Source organism: Schistocerca nitens, chromosome 5 (genome assembly GCF_023898315.1).
Source record: "Schistocerca nitens isolate TAMUIC-IGC-003100 chromosome 5, iqSchNite1.1, whole genome shotgun sequence".
Classification (NCBI taxonomy): Eukaryota; Metazoa; Arthropoda; class Insecta; order Orthoptera; family Acrididae; genus Schistocerca; species Schistocerca nitens.
The window spans coordinates 594,245,133-594,268,863 of record NC_064618.1 but is presented as its reverse complement, the minus strand read 5'-3'; the positions used below and the strand labels follow the sequence as shown (position 1 = coordinate 594,268,863).

General features: G+C 43.2%; 1 protein-coding gene across 1 annotated transcript in view; it reads left to right on the top strand.

The window, feature by feature from the left end:
• The window catches only part of LOC126260601 (nephrin-like), a 502,530-nt gene that overhangs the window by 435,083 nt on the left and 43,716 nt on the right, over nucleotides 1-23,731 (top strand). The window contains exons 10-11 of the mRNA XM_049957937.1: nucleotides 7,005-7,301; nucleotides 14,512-14,808. Coding sequence (XP_049813894.1) covers nucleotides 7,005-7,301; nucleotides 14,512-14,808 — 594 coding nt within the window. The remainder of the gene's footprint in view (nucleotides 1-7,004; nucleotides 7,302-14,511; nucleotides 14,809-23,731) is intronic.

Sequence of the window (23,731 nt, the reverse complement as noted above, 5' to 3'; positions counted from 1 at the left end):
TATAAATTCTTCTCCTTGCCTGTTTACTTAATATTGCCTAAACCAGTAATGTTTTGATGCAGTCAGAGGGTTTCTATATTATAAGTGATAGTACTCTTTTCCGAGACACTTCGTTCGTCGCGGCATTTCCAGCAATCGATGGTCTTACAAAGAAAGAAACAGAGTTATATCTATTTTCCCAGAACGTCTGTCGACCGTAGTAATATTACTCAGCTCGTTGATAACACGATAATAGCAGTGATATGTGCTATTATGACCCTCCCCGTGTCATTTGTAGTTTTATCGTACTACATTGTTCATCGAACATTATAGTCCATCCACGAAATGTTCTCAGGTTACCAGCCCAGCGACGTCGTCACCCTGTTGCAAAGTTACAGTGGCTTCCGTATTCATGTTCTTAACCTGGTGATCACGAAGTAAATGAAGTTGAGAAATTCTTCTACCTAGGCGGCGTGAAAATAATCTATGAAAGACGGAGCGAGGAGGACATAAAAAGCAGAGAACCCTGGCAAAAAGAACAAGAGAAGTCTGCTAGTATCAAATGTTGGTCTTAATTTGAGGAAGAAATTTCTGTGAATGTATCTTTGAAGCACAGCACTATATGACAGTGAAAATGTATTTTGCGATCCCGGAACAGAAGAGAATGTAAGCATTTGAGTGTGGTGCTAAAGAAGTATGTTAAAAATTAGGTGGACTGATAAGGTAGTCAGGTTGTCTAAATAATCGGCAAGGGACGGAATATGTGGGAAACATCGACAACAAGAAAAGACAGAACGATAAGACATGTGTTAAGACATCATCAGGGATTAACTTCCATGATAGTAGAGGAAGATACAGACGGTATAAAAAAAATCGTGTGGCATTGTTGGCCGGGAGGCTCCATACGGGGAAGTTCGGCCATCTGGTGCACGTCTTATTTCAGGTGACGCCATATTAGGCGACTTGCGGGTCCTGCAGATAATTGAGGACGTAGGTTGCCAGCTCGTGGGTAGCCGCACTAAACCAGAGGACTGATGACAGAAATGAAAAGAAAGAAATAGAATCGCGACAGTCATGTCAACAAACTCTTCTACGCTTTCGCTAACAGAGAAACGCAGAAAATGTACAGATAAGATGTAAACAGAAAATTACAGCTGTTTAACCTTGGAAAGTGCATACGCCAACGCAAATATGGTGTATATTGTGCTACACTAGTGAATATTTCTAATTATATTTAATATTTTGTGAAATATTTCTAAGCCCTCGCTTAGCCATTATCTTCTTCCACAGATAATAACGATACAAAACATCTGAACTGTGCAATGTTTTAAAAATTTTTTGTGAAATAAATACATATTAAGAATGCTGCGATGATAAGAGCTGAGTGCAGCACAAGCTGCAGCGCGCTGCACCGTAACGCCCCAAGCCATAACTTACGGGGTACAACTTACACGTAGCCTGCGTGTTGTTACGAAGTCGGTACCACGACGGGAAGAGCCCTCCCTGTGCAATTTATGCAGAGACCATCGGCTTAATTTCATTGTTGTAGGATAAATTTGTTTCTAGATTCGTGTGTCATCGTGTAACAAAACTGTCCAAGCTCCCTGAAACATCCGGTACTTACAACCGTTTTTTCTCTGAAATAAGGCAGTCCTTGTCTTTCTTGCTTCGAGAAAGGATTTATTGGTCTGTTTTTTTAATTTATTTGTAGGTACTTGAAATAGGGCGTATCCATTGTGTACCAGGTTTTACAGTAAAATACAGGACAAGAAAGGAAAGAAGTGTTTGAATGTTTTCATTATCAAAACATGAAAAAATTCACAACAAATGAAACTTCCTGGCAGAGTAAAACTGCGTGCCCGACCCAGACTCGAACTCGGGACCTTTGCCTTTCGCGGGCAAGTGCTCTACCATCTGAGCTACCGAAGCACGACTCACGCCCGGTACTCACAGCTTTACTTCTGCCAGTACCTCGTCTCCTACCTTCCAAACTTTACAGAAGCTCTCCTGCGAACCTTCTGTAAAGCTTCTGTAAATTTTGGAAGGTAGGAGACGAGGTATTGGCAGAAGTAAAGCTGTGAGTACCGGGCGTGAGTCGTGCTTAGGTAGCTCAGATGGTAGAGCACTTGCCCGCGAAAGGCAAAGGTCCCGAGTTCGAGTCTCGGTCGGGCACACAGTTTTAACCTGCCAGGAAGTTTCATATCAGCGCACGCTCCGCTGCAGAGTGAAAATCTCATTCTGGAAACATCCCCCAGGCTGTGGCTAAGCCATGTCTCCGCAATATCCTTTCTTTCGCGAGTGCTAGTTCTGCAAGGTTCGCAGGAGAGCTTCTGTAAAGTTTGGAAGGTAGGAGACGAGGTACTGGCAGAAGTAAAGCTGTGAGTACCGGGCGTGAGTCGTGCTTCGGTAGCTCAGATGGTAGAGCACTTGCCCACGAAAGGCAAAGGTCCCGAGTTCGAGTCTCGGTCGGGCACACAGTTTTAATCTGCCAGGAAGTTTCATATCAGCGCACACTCCGCTGCAGAGTGAAAATTTCATTCTGGATTCATCATGCAGATTACGCACCTGGAAATCATAGTGCAGTTTTAACTAATCACTTCTCCGAGAAGCACATTGTTACTGAATAAAATGAGAGTATATGGTTCTGTATTAGCAGTTCGTACTACAGTTTAGAAAGTAACACCTGGCTTATCTTCTTCGATCCTAGATAACTATCCTGTTTGTCTCTGCGTATTTATACGCAAAGGCAATCCCCGAAGAAAAGAGCAAAAACGATTAAAACAAACATCTGACTTAATATTTTTCAGACACTTATACCTAGTACCTTTAAAAGATTGTTCCGAAACAGCGCTTATCCTTGAGAAGTGCTGGAACTGCTTTAGGAATTGAATGTGGTCTGAACTTCCGTTTGTGACACACATACGCTTTAAGACAAAAAAAAGACGACACACCAATAAGGAATTATCCGAATGGAACTGACATCAGTGGATGTGACAAAAAAATGATTAGAATTTCAGAAAAAAATGTGTCATTTAAGAGAAATAACTTCACAAACTGAGCAAGCCATTAACGCGTTGGTCAACCTCTGGCCCTTATTAAAGCTGTTATTCGGCTTGTCATTGATTGAGAGTTGCTCGATGTCTGGACGTCCTCCCGAGGATTATCGTGACAAGTTCTATCCAACTGGAGCGTTAGTCATCAAAATCCCAAACTGGTTGGAGAGCTCTGCCCATAATATTATAATAATATTATAATCGACATCAGCTTGGGAAAGATCCGCCGACCTTCCTGTTGAGGGTAGAGTTAGGCAAGCGTGAAGACAGCTGCAGAAACTCCCACCATGGGCGGGCGGGCTTTGTGTTGCTGAAATTTAAGCTCTGGATGGCTTGCCACGAAGGGAAACAAAACGGGGCGGGGCGTAGAATGTCGTCGCCGTACCGCTGTGGTGTAAGGGCGCCGCGGACGACAGCTAAAGTGGTCGTGCTGTGGAATTAAACGGCTCCACATATCATTACTGCTGGTTATGAGGGCATATGGCGGGCAACAGTCCGGTTGGTGTCCCACCCGTATCCGGGCGTCTCCTGACAAGCCGTCGCTGATCATCGGCGCTCACTTCGAATAAGATTCCAGGCCGAAGATCTTCCTGCCTGCCGAAGACATTCCTGCCTGCCTGCCTGCCAAACCCTGCGCCGGTTAGGAAGGTAGCCGGATCTCTCCCCAGTTGAGAACGTGAGAAACAGTTGTCTTGTAAAAAAACTGCAGAAATAAATTGCGTTAAAAATCTGATTTCTGGGTAAATAAGCTCTTTGCTTTCTATTTTTCCCTCCTTTGTCTCTCTCGTTACGCGACATAAAAGATAAATTTTTTACACTGAATCAAGATCAAGGGTGTACGTTTCACAGAAGTCGACAATGAAGCAGATTTTTATTATCCTTTCCAGTTGCTTATAACACTGCAACTGGTATTTACGTAGCTTATGTAATCAAATACCAAATTTGGTTTATTACGTACTATGCCCCAACAGAACAAATAGTCCTTGACGGAAAAGCCACGTATAACACTCCTGTCTGCTATTGCTATACCATAACCCTAAAGTTGGAGGCAGGTTGTGAAATGAAATTATCTTCTTAAAGCAATTATGGTATAGAGCAACAGAGCAGTGTTAAACATAGCTACACTGTTTAAAGAATAATGAAAACTGTCGCCAGCCTAATTAGGCAAGAGAAAGATTAATGTTCTTATTGAAGAAAGTAGGTATGAGTAATTTTAACGGACAAACTCAACCTATACTTTACCACAAGCGAGTGCGATGAACTCTGACAGCTGCATACGTTTACGGTTCAGATTGGAAGCTGACAGAGCAGGACAGCCGGCCGCGGTGGCCGTGCGGTTCTGGCGCTGCAGTCCGGAACCGCGGGACTGCTACAGTCGCAGGTTCGAATCCTGCCTCGGGCATGGGTGTGTGTGATGTCCTTAGATTAGTTAGGTTTAAGTAGTTCTAAGTTCTAGGGGACTTATGACCTGAGATGTTGAGTCCGATAGTGCTCAGAGCCATTTGAACAGAGCAGGACAGACTATTTGCATTAATATAACAGATAATGAAACACACTGTTACTGTCAGGGCTTATTCAAACTGAATGGTCTTTATAACATTACTATTAATTTTCACTGCTGAATCATTAATTGTACATAGGTTCAGTATTATTGTTCAAACATTTTCCTAACAGTCATAAATTTATAAATGTAGTTCACTGCAAATTTATGATCTGGTCACCGGTTAAGTGGCTCTCAACTAAATACTGTTCTATTTAGAATGAAAGTTAAATGGAATTCACTAACAGGTTACTTCTCACTGTCATTTGAATAAAGAAGTTATTGTTTTCATAAATAGTGGTAAAGGATGACCTGTGGATCTTATTACACTATTAATATGCACTTTCAATACCCAAAAGAACAAGTGCTTAGCAAGAACGAGTATGTAACTTTCCACAACTGCAATTCACGACTTTTACTGCAGTGAGACACAATGTTGACCAATTTGCAAGAAACTGACTCATCTTTTTAAATTCTACTGCAGGCAGCACTATGATCATTAACTAAACAAAACTCTATAAGCCTCAGTTTTAAGAAACTTTAATCTTTAAAAGAAACAGCAAATTGTCTTTATTACCACTGTCTCCTACTTGCAAGTAAATGATTAAGTAGGTGACTTTGAAACTCCACAAAACTATAAATTGGACTATTTCCATCGCTGGGAGGCTTTCACAAAACTACATTTACTACCTCTTACAATTTCATGAAATCCACAGTAAAATTGAATACTCTCTTATCACCAAAGATCAAACAACATCATTTAATGTTTTGAGGCTTTCATTTTTTCCACAAACTAGGACACTCGGTAATCATTGTTCAAATGGAGAGGAACCTGAGAGGTGTTGTAACAGGGAAAGAATCAAAATAGGTACATGAATTCAGTTATAAGTTACCTTATATTTGTGCACACGTAAACATCCAATGATCTGATCCTTCACTGTACATTACTATAGTGCTTCATTATAATGATTGCGCAATATGGTGGCAACTGCATGTTGGTAGGTGGATTTGCAGGCAGAAATGCTGGACTCTGTCCCTTCTTGGTGGCGATGATGGATACCAATTCCAGAATCGTTCCAGCTATATATCCATCCATCCGAGGCATTGGAAAGTGGCAGAAAAGGCCTCTCTCGGAACCAGCACAATATACAACTTTTACATGGGCAGTGCAGAGATCGGTAGCTCGTCCCCGACTGACTCTTGTTCCACATTTTCTACCTAGGCCAACCACAATTTGCGCGCGTTACACAGTTCCGTTCCCGACGGGAACCACTACACCTTTTATATACTAAAGAACTAAGATCCCTAAGTGAGGATCAGCAGTTTACATAACAGCAACCAAACACATTAAATAAAACAGAACATTTGCACATATTGACATTTCTACAAAAAATTATTCACATAGAAATTACAATTATATGTAATAAGTTTTGTTCCCTCCAACTGGGACAAAGAATTTAAATGACAGATATACTACATTGCATAGAATCAAACCACGACATCAAAGTTTTAACAACGAAAGGAGTATACAATTTTATGTTATCGATTCAAACACATTGACAGATACTCAATGTTAAGACATTGAACCAAAGCAAAAAAGCAAAATAAATCCGTACAGCATTAGAGCTATGGTGTTACATGCTCTATAGCGTAATTTAATCTAAATGAAATGCTCACTCCATGGCGGTTTACATGTGCGTACCAGATTTTATTCTGGAAACGGTGCCGTGATCTGCTAGCGAGGTCGCACCTGTGACTGTGAGCTACGTTCGCACTGTGAAGTCACTAGTAGTCGCGCCGGCGCCAACGATGACCCTGTAACGAACTTGTGACGTCACTCCAGTAGGCTTGTCAAATATTCAAATGTGTGTGAATTCCTCAGGGACCAAACTGCTCTGGTCATCGGCCCCTAGACTTACACACTACTTAAATTAATTTATGCTAATAACAACACACACACACCCATGCCAGAGGGAGGACTTGAACCTCCGGCGGGAGTGGCGAAGCAATCCTTGACATGGCGCCTCTAACCGCGCGTCCACGCCACGCGGCTAGTCTTGTCCACCGCACTTTGGGAACGCCCGGCTGTGTACAGGGCCCACGGGAAATGAATATTTAATTGAAAAGGTACGCACTGAAGGATTTAATTTTGTCGTGTGGTGTTAGGAACTTGCGTGTATTGAAACGAGCAATCGACAATTACTAAACTCGTCTGAAATAGTCACGTCCTCACGTGCTGTGACGTACTTCCACGGCCTGTCTTTTTCGTAGGCCTCGCAGTCGCGCGGCTCTAACACAGTCGCGCGTCCCCTCTCGCCGCAGCACGGCGGGCACAGGCGCTCGGGCCTGGCAAGGCAGACTACTGTTACTGGCGCGTGGCACATCCTCGCAGCTAGTCTTGCACCGGTGCGTGTGTGTGTGTGTGTCCCCAGTCCGTCCCGTGTGCACACCCGGCCAGACGCAGACGTACGGCGTGGCGCGCCAGGAGACGGCGCGCGTGTCCTGCGAGGTGGAGTCGAACCCCGGCGACGGGCTGAGCTTCAGCTGGCGCTTCAACAACTCGGTGGAGGCGGCGGACATCCCGGCGTCGCTGGTGGCGGTGGAGCGCGTGCGCAGCGCCGCCCTCTACACGCCGCACAGCGAGCTCGACTACGGCTCGCTGCTCTGCTGGGCCAAGAACGACGTCGGCGACCAGCAGGTGCCCTGCGTCTTCCACATCGTGCCCGCAGGTCAGTCTCTCGCCTACCCTACAAACTCTTTGTGGGCTTCGACAGTCTTCGCAAAAAAATAAAGTCATTGTATTCTATCCGAGGACTGGTCTGATGGACCTCTCCACGCTGCGTTACCACTATAACGTACATCAAATCGAACGTGCTTGCGTTATTCAAGTCTTGGTTTTCTTCTACGACTTCAAGCCGCCGCGCTTGACCAATTAACAAATTGACGGTTGCTTGATGACAATATGTGCCATATACATTCGGTTCACTAGGGTAGCACATCCTCGGGTAAAATGACGGTAGTAATTTCTCTTTCACTTCGTTTGCACTAACAACAGAGTAGGAATATATTGCCTAGCATTACAAGGCTGGATCAGTCAACCTTCCAGACACTTGCAACTGCTGAAAACGCCGATTCTCCTCTTCAGGAACTAGCCTCATTTCAGGTATATCAAATACCGCTGCGATTGAGTTCCACGTATGGCATAGATATTAGTATGTTGAATGTAAGCAGTTCGACTGCGCGTTGTTGGTGTTTGAAGAGGAGGAGGTGACAGAGAAAGGTATTCTAAATCCATACAGCAAATTTGTACAAATGGTCGAGTATCCTCAGCTGAGTATATTGAGGTAAGAAATTAATGAACGGGCGAAGAGAATTAATTTTGTACTCTTATAAACATCTTACCAAACTTATAATTTAGTTTAACAACTAAAGCTCTCAAATACTGATCACATAATAGACCGTCGCCTTCCACTGCAACAATAAGAGTATGTGTTGGTCAGATGGTCACGGACATTTGTATTGAAGCTGGATTGTACATCCCAGCACCTGCTCTTGTCGTTTAAGGTGTATCACGCTATTTTGGGAGAGTGTGAGGTGACGAAAATTCCTATCAAATCAGCACGTGTTCGTCTACAATTCTCTCCAGCCTCAGAGTAGTTTTTATTCATTTTCCAGACTCGTTGAGCCAAAAGTTGGCATGGTATCCAACAGACAGTTGAATAAGATATTCCACGAAATGAAGATGTGCCAAATAAAGGGTGCACCAATTTTTCTTCGGTTAAATAAGGACTGTTGTTACTAAAATTGCATCCAGCTATAAAATTAGTATTAAAATAAATTTGTCGTACCATCAGAACAGTATGACGCTTCTTAAAGAAAGAACCATCCTCTCGCGGACAGCTGGAGCGGTCTCTAACAACTGTACAGGACATTTCTCCGTTACACCATGTAATGGGCACAATACAAACTGAATGGCAACAAATAACATTCCAGTAGGTGCTGTACAGTTCCAGACAACAAACTCACACAGAAATTTGACGTGGATTTGGCGACTCCTGAAAACACCACAACAGTTAAACATCCATGTAGTATATAAACTGAAGGAAACTGTAAGAGTTAATCAACGAAGTTCTGCTATACGTGAACGACTAGCTGTACACATACATGCACACATACATACATACACTGATGAAGACGACGCCTGCGCGTTCGTATATTGACCCAACGACGCCGTCAGTTAAGATAGAACTTGGACAATGGATGACTGGACACGTACCAAGTGATCTAATTAATACTTTTTCTTGTTACGCCAGGTCAACGGTCGTGTTCGTATACAGGGTCATCCACACGAACTGCTGCCGAAACACACACCGAGACATAGATGTAAGCCGATGGATGTATTATTGTTCTATACGAAACATTTACCTGGGCATCTATGGGACGTGTAATAATTGTATATAATTGTATACAAGATACCATCACAGCTGTAGACCATCTGCATACTACAAGCTTAATGTTTTCCACGACTGCGATAGCGTCTTCCGGCAGTAAAACTGCGTGAGAAGGCAAAATCGTACTAGTGTGCTTTGAGGGTCAGGATAGTGGACTCACGTTGATGTCTGAGCCAACTCATTCGCCTGTTATGGACCAAATGGAGCAATTATGCAATTCTGTCTGACGCTAGCTCCTCGCCAACAAACCGATTGACCTTAATTTACTTCAACTGTAGGTCCTGCGCTTTGATATTACATGCCCGTGGAAAGCCACGAAAGACTTGCCGAATACATGTAATTCAGAATAGTGTCTGTGTTCCACTCTAAATGTCGACCAGTATTCTATTAAGCCGGTGGTTATAATGTTTTGCACACATCACTGTACCTGTTTTGTGACAGCATGCCCTCAACCAGTCGATACGTCTGCGTGTAGCAACGTTGTTTACAGGTGAGCTACAGTAACACTGTGCGTCATTAGGAGTCAGTAGCACAACAATGAAACACCCTTTGATCTCGCAAGGTATTTTGCATGTTACCTTCAGATTGCCATTTGGTTGTGTGGACTTCCTTTGATACACCATCACGTAATACTGGCATCTCCAGTCAGGAAAGAGATTCTACGTTTGCAGTACATTACTGAGCACAGCAACGTATATGTCCGGTACTCCTCCAGACCGCAGTTGTTGTTTACCTGAACTTGCACTTGTGACTAAGCAGTGAGGACGCCTAAGGTAGTTACAGCACGATCGATGTGGTACAGCAAATACACTTGATCTCGAGTAATAATTGACACCCTGTTTATATGTATATCGATGACATCAGAGTATTAGTTATTAGTTATGAATTCTTTCTAATTAAATGTTTGTTGATCTTACTGAAAAGCCGAAATTAAATCTCAGCCAAGGTTTAAGAATAGTCGTTTTTACGTTCAGGAGACAAAGAGAGTCTGAATCGACAACGGCGTAAGGTCTGGATCCTTTTAAAATCGAGCTCTTTTACGTATAACGACAGTTAAAGTCATATTTTTGCCTTTATTCGATAATATTATTCGTACATCTTATCCATGAAACAAGTTATTTACTAATTTAGAGTCTGTGATCCCACTACTCATCTAAATAAATATTTGCCCCTTTCTGTTCCCTTGCTTAAATTTTATCAAACATACTTGTGTTAAAATCTATTTAAACTAAGATGCGATGTGTTCCTACAACATCACCCACTAGTTCCTGTTAGATGCTGTATTTGCATATATTTCTGTTCGAAGGCAATGCCGTCCGGATCCGGTATACCAATCAGGCAAAATCGCCGTAAGCATTGAGGCAATGATCCCACCGACGCACCGGGCTGAAGATATCCGTTAGGTGAAACACTGCGTCCTGCTCCGTGAAGAATTCAGCTGCACATACGAGGTGCGGCTGGAAAAAAACCGGACTGATGCTGGAAAAAACATTTATTTACAATTATTTACAATTTCATGTTATCTCCTTCAATGTACTCTCCTCCTCGGCCTCTACACCGCTCCATACGAATTTTCCACTGTTCATAGCAATGCTGCAGATCATTTTCGGTAAGTCCATACATTACTTCCGTCGCTTTTTCTTTTACTGCTTCAACAGTCTCAAATCTAGTTCCTTTCAAAGCTGACTTGACTTTAGGGAAAAGAAAAAAGTCACAGGGGGCCAAATCAGGTGAGTAGGGTGGGTGATCTAAGATGGGAATGTTGTGTTTTGCCAAAAACGTCTTCACTGACAACGCACTGTGAGCTGGAGCATTGTCTTGGTGAAGGATCCATGACTTTTTTCTCCACAAATCGTTCCGTTTTCTCCGTGCTCGCTCACGTAGGGTAGCCAGGACGCTAATGTAGTAATGCTGATTCACTGTTTGTCCCTCTGGTACCCAATCAATGTGCACAATCCCTTTGATGTTAGTTTTTGCTGACAATGGTCTGCCAGTGCGAGTGTCATCACTGGTGTCTTCGCGGCCATCTTTAAATCGTTTAAACCACTCAAACACTTGTGTTCGCGATAAACAATCATCGCCGTACACTTGTTGTAACATTAGAAACGTTTAACTTGCAGATTTTCCTAGTTTGAAACAAAATTTGATGTTAACACGCTGTTCTTTCTGTACACTCAACATTTTCCGACGCACAGACAAAACGTCAACTACTTAAAACAGACGCCACGGGCAGACTGAGTGCAGGAGGCAGATGAAACTCGAGCAGTAGGCGGAGCGAGAGTCACGTGACAGGCCACGCGACTTTCAGCCTTATTGCATTCGTTTTATTGTTTCACCAGTACTAGTCCGGTTTTTTTCTAGCCACACCTCGTACTAGTCCGACAGAAATCGTCGATCCTTACACCCGCGTGAGGTGATACCATGACTAGGATAGCGGTGGAGGCAGAGGGGGAGGATGCTCAAGTGTCTTCTAATTGAGTTGGCGTAATTTCTGTGTTACGGCATTTGCGATATCACGAGGCAGCAGTATCCCTTGTCGCACCATTCAACAACGGTGGTTTCCGACAGACACGCTGCCTCCTACTTATATCCTTCATTCTCCTATAGATTTCTGTGGGTGTTTGTCCTTCAGCAGTCAAGAAGAGAATCACAGCGTGCTTTCCATGTTTGGACTTATTTGATAAATTTACCGCACGCACTTCGGAAATACACGGAAGGGACAAGAGCCCCTTATCTATACATTAGTTGTTACACACCCACATCAAAGTTGCCACGTAGCATGTACCCTTCAGCAACTCCCTCAAACGGAATAATTTTGGTCACACACACACACACACACACACACACACACATATATATATATATATATATATATATATATATATATATATATATATATATATATATATATATATGGGAGAAATTGCTGCACAATAGTACATTTGTGAATAGTGTCAATGACAAATGGGTTGGGAGATTGCCACTACAACGTGACGTTCATACAACGATCACACACCCATCAGTAGGTGACCCTTTTCTAGAGATTTATTCAGCGTCGGCTGATGCTACCGAAGTGTTTTTGCCCTCTTCTGCTTCATACCGTCAGTAAATCTTAAGATTTAAATAATAAACCGCCACTCTTTGGAGTCAAGCCATTTCGTGCGATCGCTTTCAAGCTTGCACAGAGGAAATACGAATCCATAATCACCTCACACCTAGAACCACCGAGTTGCAGTGCGTGTTGAATATTCGCTTCCTGCACTGCAAGGTGCCCCGGCCCCGGAGCGAATCTGTCCGGCGGCTTAAGGACGAGGGACTGTGTTCCATCCAGTATCGATTAGGTTTCTCGATGGTTCTGCGCTGCTCACTCGGTGAATATCCCAGTGGTGTCCGAGTCCAGCCTCAGTTACACGAACTGCAAACATTTAGAAATTTTTCGTTCAGTTTGACATTACTAACACAACGTGCAGATGGCTGGGGTACACATATTCCGTTGCAGGGGCTGGTGACGAGGGGAGTGGGGGGGGGGGAGGGATGGCAGGAGGAGTGACTTTCACCCTCCCCTCAGATTATTCATGCCATTAATGACTGTGCCGAATTACCGCCAGGGGTGGACATCCGCACAAGGAAATGATGATTGGCGTAATTACGAAAGTTCTCATTCAACCAATTCTCCATTCGATATGTCGAGCAATAAATGCTAATTTCGTATTAAGCAGTAACTCTGGTTTTGTATACTACAGCCGGCAGACTACATATCATTTATTTCGGTGAGTCTAACCTGTCCGCTCACCCTATTCGTACGAATATTCAGCAGTCGGGTTATTACTTCATTTCACAGACGTCATTGACGGTGTTCCAGATGAGCTTTTTCTTCGATCACTGTGACTGGTAGTAGTAAGGTTTCGATGATGACGTGAGAAACATTATGGTACGACCAAGAAAGTTAGTAACGATATTGGTCCTTCTCTGCATAATCGCCCTTCAGTGCGAGATACAAGGAGCGCCTGAAACTTTCAGTGATTGAGAAAATAGAGGGAACAAGAGTGACAAATAGCACACCTTTACTGGCCTCTTTAAAGTAATCGCCATTAGCTACAACATACGTCTGACATCGGTTGTAAAACTGTGTGAAACCGTCAGCAAACGCTTCTTGTAGAATTACTTGAATCACTGTTGTCACTCATTCTCGGATACCCGCTTCATTACAGGAGATGGACCAGGTGCTACCAATACGTTCCCGCGACCAGACAGTGCTATAGTGTTCATCGTCTTTCTTGCTTCCATATTGTAGAAATTCATGGTGTTGGTGTTGAGAAAGTCGATCAACATCCTCTTACTCTTGGATTTTGTCAGCCAGCTTTTTATTTTGGGAGGCGGGACAAACGATGAACACCACGTCAGTCACTGTCGCTTGGTCTCCGGACCGTGCTGTTAGCATATGGTGTCATCTCCTGTCACGATGCCGATATCTAGCAACGCGTAACCACCATGCTGTGAGTGGGTCCCCAATAAACGTTTTCTGACAGCTTTCATCAGCTTTACAACCTATGCCAGAAGTGTGTTGTAGCTAATGGTTCGATTATTTTCAAAGACAGTTAAAGATCTTGTTTGTAACTGTTGCTTTCTTCATTTCTGATACCATTCACCGAACTTTTCAGACGAAACATGTGTTTATCCCAAAGCGGATTATATGACAGTGATCTCGGTTGTAGAGAGTCTAAATTTTGGCTGTTCACGGAACTTTGCTCCCCGAAAAGCACCTCTTCGTCACTCCGGAAATATTTGCTGCACAGTGTCGTTTTCATCTCAGGAAAGATGAAGAAGCCACTGGTCTCCCTGTGAGCAGAACGCTGGAGGGCCAGATGTAATGTCCCAAAGAAACTGCATGGTATGCATTTTCCCATGCAGAAATAGCTTCAACGCTATCCTATAATGGAAATCTGTGACAAGCGATTTTAATCAGGTATAAATTTTCGTGCACGACTGATCCATGACTACTTTCCACTTTATCCACTACACGCTAATCGTCGAGCACAAGAATTACCACTTCTGTTGCTATTCTCAGGACTTCGCAGAGAGATGGCCTACCATTTCGTTGCTAGTCATTGACATTAATCTGACCAAAATGGAAGCGTCTGCACCAATTAATCATTTGTCTTATGATGGTGAATTCTTGCCACACACTTCCACCAACCCCGCATGAACGGTTCTAGCGCTGTTTCCTTTCAAATACATGGAACTAATTACCACTCAATATTCCGCTTTACGAATGGACTAAACCACTTAGTTTTGGACTGTGTCGTGGAGTGTTATGGTACGTTGGCACTCTGATTTCGATATTTATTAGAACATACACCTAAAATCAAACAAAATACTAATGACATTATTTTATCTCCTCGAGGCGATAATTAAAATTACTTTACGCCTCGTATCTCATGTGTTTCACTGTGCTTACGTCTCTCCATTACGATCACATCCTTCGCAGGGAAACCAGACGACCTGCGGAACTGCAGTATTGTGAACCAGACGGCGGACTCACTCCACGTGGAATGCACGGAGGGCTTCGACGGCGGGCTGCCACAGGAGTTCGTGATGGAGGTGTACGACGCGGCGTCCCAGGCGCTCGTGGGCAACGTCAGCTCGCGCGCGGCCACGTTCACCGTCAGCGGCTTGCAGCCGGGGCTCGGCTTCGACGTCGTTCTCTTTGCTGCCAACGCTAAAGGACGCAGCCGCATCATCACCCTGCACGCCTATACGCTGCAACCCGCAGAGCGTCGAGCAGGTGCGTTTGCAAAGCAATGCCCTCGAACAGTAAATAAGGTGAATGAGAACGTACATTACCTACAGATGATACCAGTAACGGAGCAAGTGTGTCAAGTCAATATTATAAAATTATATCATACTTCTGTAGGGCATCCGAATTGCACTGAATATTGAGTAGAGCTGTTATTTCTTATACTATTACTTTCTATTACTGTATATAACATTCCACCACAGTTAGAAAGTGGAAAACATCTCCTCCACAACGCAAGGCACGTCACACATGTTGGGAGACAGGCTGAAGATGAATGTGCTTTCCATAGACGATTGTACGGTCAATAGCGCGATGCATCTTCAAACGCTAACGGAGTTGGTTATGTAACAGTATGCCGATTTTTTTCTGACATCTGATTTATCAGGTACGCTCTTCGCTATTTTGATACTGCTTTCTCTGTGTATGAGAATTTCAATGACGTGTCTGTATCAACAACGATGCCCACATTCACTCATGATCAGCTGAATGAGAATTTGCTGTTTTGGAGGCAGAGCGGTACTGACAGTACGCAAGTTTAAATACACTACTGGCCATTAAAATTGCTACACCACGAAGATGACGTGCTACAGACGCGAAATTTAACCGACAGGAAGAAGATGCCCTGATATGCAAATGATTAGCTTTTCAGACCATTCACACATGGTTGGCGCCATTGGCGACACCTACAATGTGCTGACATGAGGAAAGTTTCTAACCGATATCTCATACACAAACAGAAGTTGACCGGCGTTGCCTGGTGAAACGTTGTTGTGATGCCTCTTGTAAGGAGGAGAAATGCGTACCATCACGTTTCCGACTTTGATAAAGGTCGGATTGTAGCCTATCGCGATTGCGGTTTATCGTATCACGACACTGCTGCTCGCGTTAGTCGAGATCCAATGACTGTTAGCAGAATATGGAATCGGTGGGTTGAGGAGGGTAATACGGAACGCCGTACTGGATCCCAAAGGTCTCGTCTCACTAGCAGTCGAGATGACAGGCTGTAACGTATCGTGGAGCCACGTCTAGATCCCTGAGTCAACGGATTGTCACGTTTGCAAGACAACAACCATCTGCACGAACAGTTCAACTACGTTTGCAGCAGCATGGACTATCAGCCCGGAGACCATGGCTGCGGTTACCCTTGACGCTGCATCACAGACAGGAGCGCCAGCGATGGTGTACTCGAGGACGAACCTGGTGCACGAATGGCAAAACGACATATTTTGAGAATCCAGGTTCTGTTTACAGCATCATGAAGGTCGCATCAGTGTTTGGCGATATCTCGGTGAACATACATTGGAAGCGTGTATTCGTCATCACCATACAGGCGTATTACCCGGCGTGATAGTTTGGGGTGCCATTGGTTACACGTCTCTGTCACCTCTTGTTCGCAGTGACGGCACTTTTAACAGTGGACGATACATTTCAGATGTGTTACGACCCGTGGCTCTAACCTTCATTCGATCCCTGCGAAACCCTACATTTCAGCAGGATAATGCTCGACCGCATGTTGAAGGTCCTGTACGGACCTTTCTGGATACAGAAAATATTCGACTGCTGCCCTAGCCAGCACATTCTCCAGATCTCTCAGCAACTGAAAATGTCTGGTCAATAGTGGTCGGGCAACTGGTTCGTCAATAATACGCCAGTCACTACTCTTGATGACCTGTGGTATCGTGTTGAAGCTGCATGGGCAGCAGTAACTGTACAGGCCATCCAAGCTCCGTTTGACTCAATGCCCAGGCGTATCAAGGCCGTTATTACGGCCAGAGGTGTTTGTTCTGGGTACCAATTTCTCAGGATCTATGCACCCAAATTGCGTGAAAATGTAATCACATGTCAGTTCTAATATAATATATTTTCCAATGAATACCCGTTTGTCACTGCATTTCTTCTTGGCGCAGCAATTTTAATGGCCATTAGTGTATTTTCCCTTATACGGGATTGGGATGTCATTAATATTTCTCACTACTGCATGTTATGGCCAAGACAAGAGATTAAAAATTATTTTACCATGGGCAGATTGTGGACAACCCCCGAGGAAGCCCTGTATATACAGTTTCTAGCGACCACTGGGCTTTATTAGTGACACCATGTTAAAGATTTATTGTGAGTATCTCCTTTAAAAGGAAACTTTTACCTACACTACAATTAACTGTAGCCGGCCGCTGGTGGCCGAGCGGTTCTGGCGCTACAGTCTGGAACCGCGCGACCGCTGCGGTCGCAGGTTCGAATCCTGCCTCGGGCATGGATGTGTGTGTTGTCCTTAGGTTAGTTAGGTTTAAGTAGTTCTAAGTTTTAGGGGACTTATGACCTCAGCAGTTGAGTCCCATAGTGCTCAGAGCCATTTGAACCATTTGAACCAATTAACTGCTCTGAGCCTCGACTTTTTGATGGCAGGAGTCAAAGTGAAGCATCACTAACTGTACGGTGGTTATTCCTGCTGAAATACAGCAAATCATTAGCCAATTTAATAACATTCAGTAGCACCAAAGCAATGCATTTGAGACACAGAACATAGAGCATAGCATAGGTTTGAAAACACAACCCTGCAATGCACGAAGAATTAAAAGTTTTGTGCTCTTTCAACTTTTCCCGGAGGATCAGTTACAGAAACACTTCTCCGTTTTGTCCCTGGATAACATTGTGTGAGCCCTACAATATTTCATCACAGTAACTGTTCGATTCCTTCTGGTTGTTATGGTAGGTAACACCTGCACCGCAGTGGTTAGACACTGGACTCGCATTCGGGAGGACGACGGTTCAATCCCGCGTCCGGCCATCTTGATTTAGGTTTTCCGTGATTTCCCTAAATCACTCCAGGCAAATGCTGGGATGGTTCCTCTGAAAGGGCACGGCCGACGTCCTTCCCCATCCTTCCCTAATCCGATGAGACCGATGACCTCGCTGTCTGGTCTCCTTCCCCAAACCCCCCCCCCCCCCCCCCCAACACCTGCACTTGTCCCGCCTTACAGCAATAAGCGCCATAATCACAACCGACTGAAGACGAAGATAAGTTACTTCTATGAAATATTCTGGGACATATACCGATACTATGTTACTTGGTGGCAAACCCCGAGAAGTGTATTTGCATTTAAATTCTTGTCCTGTAAAACACACCAAGACATTCTGATCGGTTGGCGTACTATGAAAGCTATGTGGATCGATGTATCTCGCTTCCAAAGTAAGGTTAGTGGATGTTTTATTGTGTGGTAAACATTTACTCAGGATTACGTGGGATGCGTAATACGTCTCTCTTCATCTGTCAACAGAGAACGCACTTTTCACAGATGTGTACCACGCGCAGTATCTACTGAAAGAAAAGAAAATTTTCGAGAAAAAAAAACAATTACATTAGAGTAAATGGTTCAAATGGCTCTAGGCACTATGGGACTTAACATCTGAGGTCATCAGTCCCATAGACTTAGAACTACTTAAACCTAAGGACATCACACACGCCCATGTCCAGGGCAGGATTCGAACCTGCGACCGTAGCAGCCGCGTGGTTCCGGACTGAAGCACCTAGAACCACTCGGCTCATTAGAGTAAAGCAGCTAGAGACTATACTTAGCGAAGGTGCAAAAAGAGGTACAGGCCACAAATGAAACATGAAAATATAGTTCACATGAGAAAAATAAATATACTTTGCAGGTAACAACAGGTTTAAAATGTATAAAAAGTGACTATCGAGTTGGGAAAGCGATAGTGGCGTGAATATACAGAATTTTTATTCGTACTAACTTTTATAATAATCATGATGTCTAGGAAATGTTCATAAATTTAATGTAATTCTTCTGTTGAAACTACCTTTGGTTTGGTGAGGGCTTGTGGATGACGACGTCGAACCAGTACACACCTTCCGGAAGCAGGTCAAAAAAATTCGTTGGAATTTCAATCAGGAGACGAAGATCGTCATTCCATTAGCTAAACTGTTTGACGTGGAAAATATTAAGTAGCTGAAAGTTGCCGTGTTGTAAAGTGAACGTAAAAGGCGAAAATGAAACGATTGTCGTGAGTTGGCCCTGCGATGTTCTACTTTGAAGTACCATCTTATTATTGCATTCTGAACGAATGTGGGGCCCTGTGTTACAGGCGTATGGAATTTGAAAATCGCAAGACTCTTTGTTCGTGCAGTGGCTTTTCAGTATCGTGTGCAGATGAGATATCAAGGAAGACGACAGTGAGGAAGTTGCGCTGGAAGAAAGCGGCCAAAATGCCACTCAGTAATATTGTTTGCGTCTTCTGTATTTATGTTCCTATTCTGAAGTCAGTTTTGGTTCTTTGCAGTAATTGTGTACCGGCCACCATATCAGCCGCGTTTTAAGTGTCCATTCGACAGATTCGGTGACGCACTAAGCTTAGCGCAATTGGGATATAGCATCTCGCAAGGTCGGATTCTTTTTCCTTGCTTGAGCATTGTGCGACACGCCATTCAAAACTATAGTGTGGTGTCACCGCCAGACACCACACTTGCTAGGTGGTAGCTTAAATCGGCCGCGGTCCGTTAGTACATGTCGGACCCGCGTGTCGCCACTGTGTGATCGTAGACCGAGCGCCACCACACGGCAGGTCTAGAGAGACTGACTAGCACTCGCCCCAGTTGTACGACGACGTTGCTAGCGACTACACTGACGAAGCCTTTCTCTCATTTGCCGAGAGACAGTTAGAATAGCCTTCAGCTAAGTTAATGGCTACGACCTAGCAAGGCGCCATTTGTACCATTGCATGTACCTCAACATAGAGTCTCACTTGTATCATCAAGAATGCTGTATACCAAAGGACAATATAAAAGTTAAGTGTTCTAGTAGCTACGTTCTTTTCTTTATCACATTCATCACGAATCCTGTTCCAGACTTAACGCCAGACGGCGTGAGTTGACGCGTGCCCTTTCGGCTACTTCACTGTGGACTGGCTGCCTTAACAGTCCACTACATATAGTGTATGATGTAGTTCAAGCAAAATATGTAGCTCAAGTTGAAAGGCTTTTGATGGCATCATCAGGTAACAACATCGTCTATTTCAGGGACAGTGTTACAGTTCTGCTTGATAAGCAGTTGAAGTTTAAAGATCTCGTATTGCAATGGGAATGCTTATGAAGTGAGATTAAATTAAATCAGTTGATACGGAAATTGTGTCTGTAAAGTATTCTACCTTGCATGGAAGGGCATGATGTATTTTAGTAGTTGCATCATATTTGTACATTGCCTTCTCAAGACATAGAACGACTTTCAAGTGAAACTTTTGCATTAATTCATGAATTACTTATAGAAACTCTGGTAATGCTTTCCTTCTTAAACCGTAACTCGAGTACGTTCATCGTTCAACCAAACTGTACGTTGGTGTTTGCGGGGGGTTATGTTTTTTCTATGGAGTAAGAGCAGTGCCGCTTCTCCCAACAAGTCCATAAAACAGACAAATGCAATACGTCCAGCGAGGTAGGATAGGACATTGACCATTCCATCTTTCTCCACACCGTATAAGCTTCTCATGAGCTTTGTTAAAGTTCCATTTTCACATCCTACAGCAAAGAAAGCAAGTTTGTTATCAATACGCGATGCTGATCATCTCTCGTGGGAACTTTCAAGATTTTCAAATGGCATATCGGAGTAAGATGTAGAACCTTCTTCGGTGAGACAAAGCCATCACAGGGTGCCAAAGGTCGTTTAACAAAACGAAGTTGTAGTTATCCGTTAATTAAACGAATAGCAGCATTATTTGGTCTATTGGCTTGTAGGCTCATACTATAGCGGAAAAGTTAAGTTCTCCTGAAATCACGTAATGTAAGTGAATATTTGAGAGGTCCTCTATGGGCAATACAGTTTCATAATTTTAATGACCCTATTACTGTGTTGCAACGAGCTGAAGTGATGACTAAAGAGTACGCACTACTGTTGTTTTTGGTATGACGTTGTTTCGGGGATAAATGAATTGATATCATACATCCCGTCAGTCCGTTCCAATCCAATTAGATCATATATCGGCAGTAGCCTTCAACAATGATATGGCTGTCTCCAGAATCTGTGCTGTGGTAAGAGTAGCAAGCATCAGGCTTACTCTGCTAGATCCATTCCACTAAGGAGACATGAAAATTATACAAGACAGTGAATCTTCCGAATTTAAGTACAGAATACATGAATCTATAAGTAATCTGTGAAGTTACTTCAAGATAAAATTGGCACTGAGCAGTCTCATGTTTTAATGATAATTTAGGCTTATATATATACTTAATCAGGACTTGAATATTATTCTAAGCTAGAATATCGTCCAAAACGCGCTTCGGAGAAGATCTTAATCTCTCGTGACAACTGAAAAACTGGTCTATAGTGTTCAGAATAATTCCGAAATACATGGTTGTGTATATACCTAACACGGGGTTAGTTTGTCAGAACGATTATATATCAACGGGAAGAATCAATGAAGGAGACATAGTGAAGTAGGATGGATGGGGGTGGAAGTAAACAATTGATTAAATTCGTTGATGGCGTTGCTACCCTCTGCCAATGCGAGGAAGAAACGCAGGGCCTCATGAATGGATCGTACAGTCTGTTGACCATAGAGATTACACTAACAAGAGACTAAAGTAATGAGGAGTAACAGGAAAGAGTTATCAAATTTGGGCGCAACGTAGTAGACGAAATGACAAGTTCTTCTAACTTGGGAGCAAAATAGCAATTGGTGGTCGAAGCAAGGAGGTCATAAGAAGCAGACAGAGACGTGTGTCATAAATACAGAAACTTAAATCCACTTATAAAATAATACACTCGGAAGTTCTCCACAAAATCGGCGAGAAAACGAATATGTGGAATGCACTAAGTTGAAGAAAGGTCAGCTTCGTAAGACATTTGTTGAGGCATCAGGAATTGCTTCTGTGTTACCCTCAGGGTGTCTCATGGGACAGAACCATAGAAGAAGACGCTGACTGGAATATAGAAAATATATACACCATCTGGTGAAAAGTATCGGGACACACTTATGTATTGCGGTGTTGACCACTAGATGACACATGAGGTCGACCGCCAGTGTAGAAGGAGGAGGGAAGTATTGTATTGTCAGTAAAGGATCAGAAACAGTAGAATGGTTCGGTCACGAGAGTTCAGTGACTTCCACCGTGGGCTGGTCATTGGACATTAGCTACGTAAGAATCCCATCAGGGCCACTTAAACCCCTCCAAAGGAGCCGAAGCAGACTGATGGTGAAGTGATTTTGAAGAATAAACGCGAAGGAACATCGACAGCGAAATCAAAAGCAGGTAAAATTCCTTAACTATTGGATAGCGGCCGTCGGGCTCTGAGGATGGTGATTGTATAAAATAGTAGAAAATAAGCAGAAGGAATTGCTCATCAATTCCAAAGTGTTACACAATCACTCTGCATAGAGAGTTAAAAAGGATAGGATACAGGTGCCAAGCAGTTACTCATAGGCCATACACCTCCATCGTGAATAAAAGCGATGATCGAGGTGGAGCAGGGAGCGAAACCACTGAAAAGTAGGTGACTAGAAGCGGAGATTATGACTGTTTGTATCGGCCTGTCCATTCACCCTATAATAAAACATTGTCTGTTAGGCACCGGTTTGTGCGCAATTTACATTCCAGAAATGAACTGGCCTGCCCCTAGGCAAGACCTAAAATAAAAGGCAACACTTTGGTATGCTCCAGACACCACACTCCAAAATCAAATATTCTCTGGTTTCGCCTGTTCACGAAGAATGGCCTGTCATTATTCCAGACATTCAGACACTTCCCTGAAAGAGTTCCTGTAGAGTTGAAGCAGTCACAAAGGCGAAGCTTTGACACACCCCAATTTAATGTTCGCTAGTAGGTGTCCAAGAACATTTGATAAAATAGTGTAATTTACGGTTTTGCTTTATGTGCTATTGTGGGATGAACTGACTTAAAGAGTTTGTCATTGGACGTAATAGTCTACCACACCGTCATTGATGGAATAAGAAGACAAAACATAGAAAGAAACTCGCACTTACACTTTGGTTTCGTTGATACGTGTGTGTGAGGGGGGGGGGGGGGGGGAGGGGAGTGTTTGGTTGATAGGTTTGGGTGTGCATGCGTGCGACAATTACAGGCGACAATGCTAGCGCTTCATTACTATCTACTAACATAGTTTTCCGGTAAGACTCAGTAACCAAGCATGAAATTAAATATTATTCTACATCTAATTCCATTATCGCTGTCTCATTATCAGGTCAGTAAGGCAATTATTTCCGCTTGTACCTCCTGTATTCCAGCTTTTCCATGTTCTTCTACTTATACCGTCATAGGGAATAATATCAAGGTTCATGCAATAACTTAGTGACTGTAGTGAATAGTATTGAAGAAATGATACAGACAAGCCGGTTTATACATCTGTTGTCGTAAATATAGTATGCAATGATACTACAAATAAAAGTTTGTACCATGAATAACGAATGCCACTGGAAGAAACCTTAGTATGCGATGTAGTGGAAAGTACCATCTGCCACACACTTTAGAGTTGTTGTAGGATGCTTATCGAATTCCTGCCTATTCCATTGGGTTTTCTGCGTCACCATACATTCCTGTTCTTTCTAAAATCATATATCTTACGCTTATAAACAATACAGTAAAGAGAACGTGGTTATTCACTATCACTAAAGAGAAAAGCAGTGTAACATGAGAAAACACTCTTAAATGTTCACCTCTTATTTTAAAAAAGTCATTGCTTCTGGAGGAAACTACTAGAGGATAAACCCGTACTGTTATAAAAGTAATTTTCGTAATTTTTATTTTGTTAAGCGCTTTCTCTATTGGAACACATTTCCTCAAACTTCATTAAGACTTTATCATAGACCATTGTGTAAATCTTTGGAATAATAGCAGTTCTATTTCAGTTTAATGAATAATAATAGGAAGAAATTAGCAAAATAGATCCTTGAC